This window comes from Aureococcus anophagefferens (genome assembly GCF_000186865.1).
Source record: "Aureococcus anophagefferens unplaced genomic scaffold AURANscaffold_20, whole genome shotgun sequence".
Taxonomy (NCBI): Eukaryota; class Pelagophyceae; order Pelagomonadales; family Pelagomonadaceae; genus Aureococcus; species Aureococcus anophagefferens.
In genome coordinates, this window is record NW_008705580.1 from 524,804 (window position 1) to 527,247 (window position 2,444).

General features: G+C 59.6%; 1 protein-coding gene across 1 annotated transcript in view; it reads right to left on the bottom strand.

The window, feature by feature from the left end:
* AURANDRAFT_72165 (hypothetical protein) overlaps nucleotides 1-1,773 on the bottom strand; it is a gene marked incomplete at both ends in the record, with an annotated part of 2,357 nt that extends 584 nt beyond the window's left edge. Inside the window, 5 exons of the mRNA XM_009041351.1 lie at nucleotides 17-323; nucleotides 382-681; nucleotides 732-1,020; nucleotides 1,113-1,324; nucleotides 1,523-1,773. Coding sequence (XP_009039599.1) covers nucleotides 17-323; nucleotides 382-681; nucleotides 732-1,020; nucleotides 1,113-1,324; nucleotides 1,523-1,773 — 1,359 coding nt within the window. The remainder of the gene's footprint in view (nucleotides 1-16; nucleotides 324-381; nucleotides 682-731; nucleotides 1,021-1,112; nucleotides 1,325-1,522) is intronic.
* Between the last annotated feature and the right edge of the window lie 671 nt (nucleotides 1,774-2,444).

The window sequence follows — 2,444 nt, forward strand, 5'->3', positions numbered from 1 at the left end:
AAAGAAAATCCCGCACTTTCCGATCAAGAGCAAAGAGCCGACATTCTGAAATTGCTCGACACGTTGCTGCCCTCGGCGCATTATACATGATCGCGAGTTCTCCGAATGCGCCGCCGGGGCTGTATGTGTGGACGAGCTTCTCGTCATCTACGCCACTCTCGCACTTGAAACACTCAACGTTGCCACGATCGATAACGTAGAAGTTGTCACCATCATCGCCCTGCGAGATAATCGTGTCACCAGCTTTGTACTCGACGACAAACATCGCCCGCGCTATGAACTCCTTCTGTTCTTTCTCAAGGTAGCGGAATAGTACTTGCTGCCTAAGAATCAAATAAATGCCATTAATCAAATCGGCCGCTATGACCCAGGGGCAGTTACTCCAGAATTTCAAGGATGCGGATTCGTTCATCAAGCGTCTTATCAAACTCCTTCACATCGTCGTGATTTTCCTGGATAACCTCAGCACAAATCGACACACGCTTCTTGTCCCTTTTAAAAATTGTATTCTCCGGCATCTCATCCATGTAAGCCTCCTCTTCCTCCTCCTCCCCTTCCTCGTCGTCATCATCATCGTCTCCGGAAATTTTCTCGTTTGCTTCGCCTGAATTGAGATTTCCGATGTCCCTCGCGGCTTGTGACAGCCCCGAGACCGAGGCCACTCCTGCCTGATCGGGATACCTACATCAAGGTCCGTAGATGTCGTTTGGTTCTCTCGAAACAAGTCTCACTTCTTCTGAAGAAACTCGACGATGAAACCAATGGGATTTTCCGGCTTTTCGATTAGTAATGATTCAACTACAATGCCTGACTCTACCCGCGCGCATGATATTTGTTCGAAGTACCGATCTGGATAAAAAGCTGATTTATTGACTTTGACTGAAGGTAGTCGTTCAGCTCGGCTTGATGCTGTGTAACGTTCTCTGCGATGAAGAAAAAGATGACGCACCTGAGCCGCAGATTCAGCCGTGAAGTTCCCATCAGCCATGAGGAAATGAGTATGACGTTTACTTACATGCACTGCACAAAGGTGTATATCCGAACTAGTACTAGTTCTCCACTGGCTCAGGGACACGCGCTGGCCGTAAAGATCTCTAGCTGCTCCAGCGCACTGGGAAGCCGATCCGATGGGCAGCGCCCGACTTTGACGGCCGCGTTCGGCGGCTCGGTCCGCCGGGCGCCCCGGCGGCCTTCGAGCCCGCGCCGCGCCGGCGGGCGATCTTCGACGCGCCGCTCTCGATCTCGAGAGACGAGCACGATTTCGGGGCGAACGGGGCCTCTGGATCCGGGCCATTTCGACGCGTCGAGGGGCGATATGTCGGTCCTGGGGCATCGATCGATCCGCGGCGCTCGGGGAATCGCGAAGGGACAGTGCCGCGATGAGATTCCCCGCGTGCCGCGGATTGCTCATGTCCGAGATTACGCACGCGCGCGTGGCAGCCCCGGCGTTGCGCGTCGAACGCTCCGAGTGGTCGTGGCGGTCAGCGCCGGGCCCAGAGGACGATCTACGCGGCTGAGGCACTCGAGGGGTGTCTGAGAGGGTCTCGAAGCGGTCGCGGGTGTCCCCAATGCGCGTTTCTTGGGGTCGTTGACCAGGTTTGAGCCGCGGCGCGCGTCGTGCTTGGCAGCCCGTCCACAGCCGAGTTTCGGCATGGATGGCTGCTTTTCAGCTTTGGTCCTCCAGAAGACATGTTGGACGGACCCCTGATGCGCCGGGGTCCGGCGGGAGGGTCGCCAGGGGGTGTTTTGGCGCCCACCATAATCACCGTTCATGACTACTCAGAGAGTCCAGTCGATCAGTGGTCTATCAGTTGGCTCATGAACTGTTTAAGCACAGTTGATTCGACTGAGCGGAGGGGGGGTTCAAGCGGGGCCAGGGCGTGGTCTGAAAGGCCTGCCGTCGGCCCGGGGGGGGCGGCGTCTCCCTCGGCTCTCCCCCACCGACGAGTGCGTCCGTAGATGGCACATGCGTCGGTGTTTTAAGTCGAGGCCCGCGCAAGGCGCGCGGGACTGGACAGCGCGCGCCAGGTCTGCGGCGAAGGCGTAGGTACGGCAGATGATGTCGCCGGGGAAGGTCTGCTTGGGCTCGGCGTAGCCCACGCCGCAGAGGCTGGCGCCGTGGGTCTCGGACGTGCACGCGGTTGCCCTGAAAGCCCGCCGCGCGGCGGCGAGCGATTCGGGCGCCGCGGAGAGTCTCGAGCCAGCGCGCCTCCATGGAGCGCGGCACGCTCGTGCGCCTTCCTCGGAAGTCGGCGGCCTCGCGGGTCCGAACCCAGAGATGCCAGGGGGCGCCGAACCAGCGTGCTCGCGCACGACCTGAACTTGAAGTCGCCGCCGCCAACCGACACTGGATGGGACGGGAGCGGAATGCGCCACCGTCAAGCCGTGCACGGACAACGTCGCGCCGGACTCCCAGACGAGCAGCGGGCCCGCCATGGTCGGGC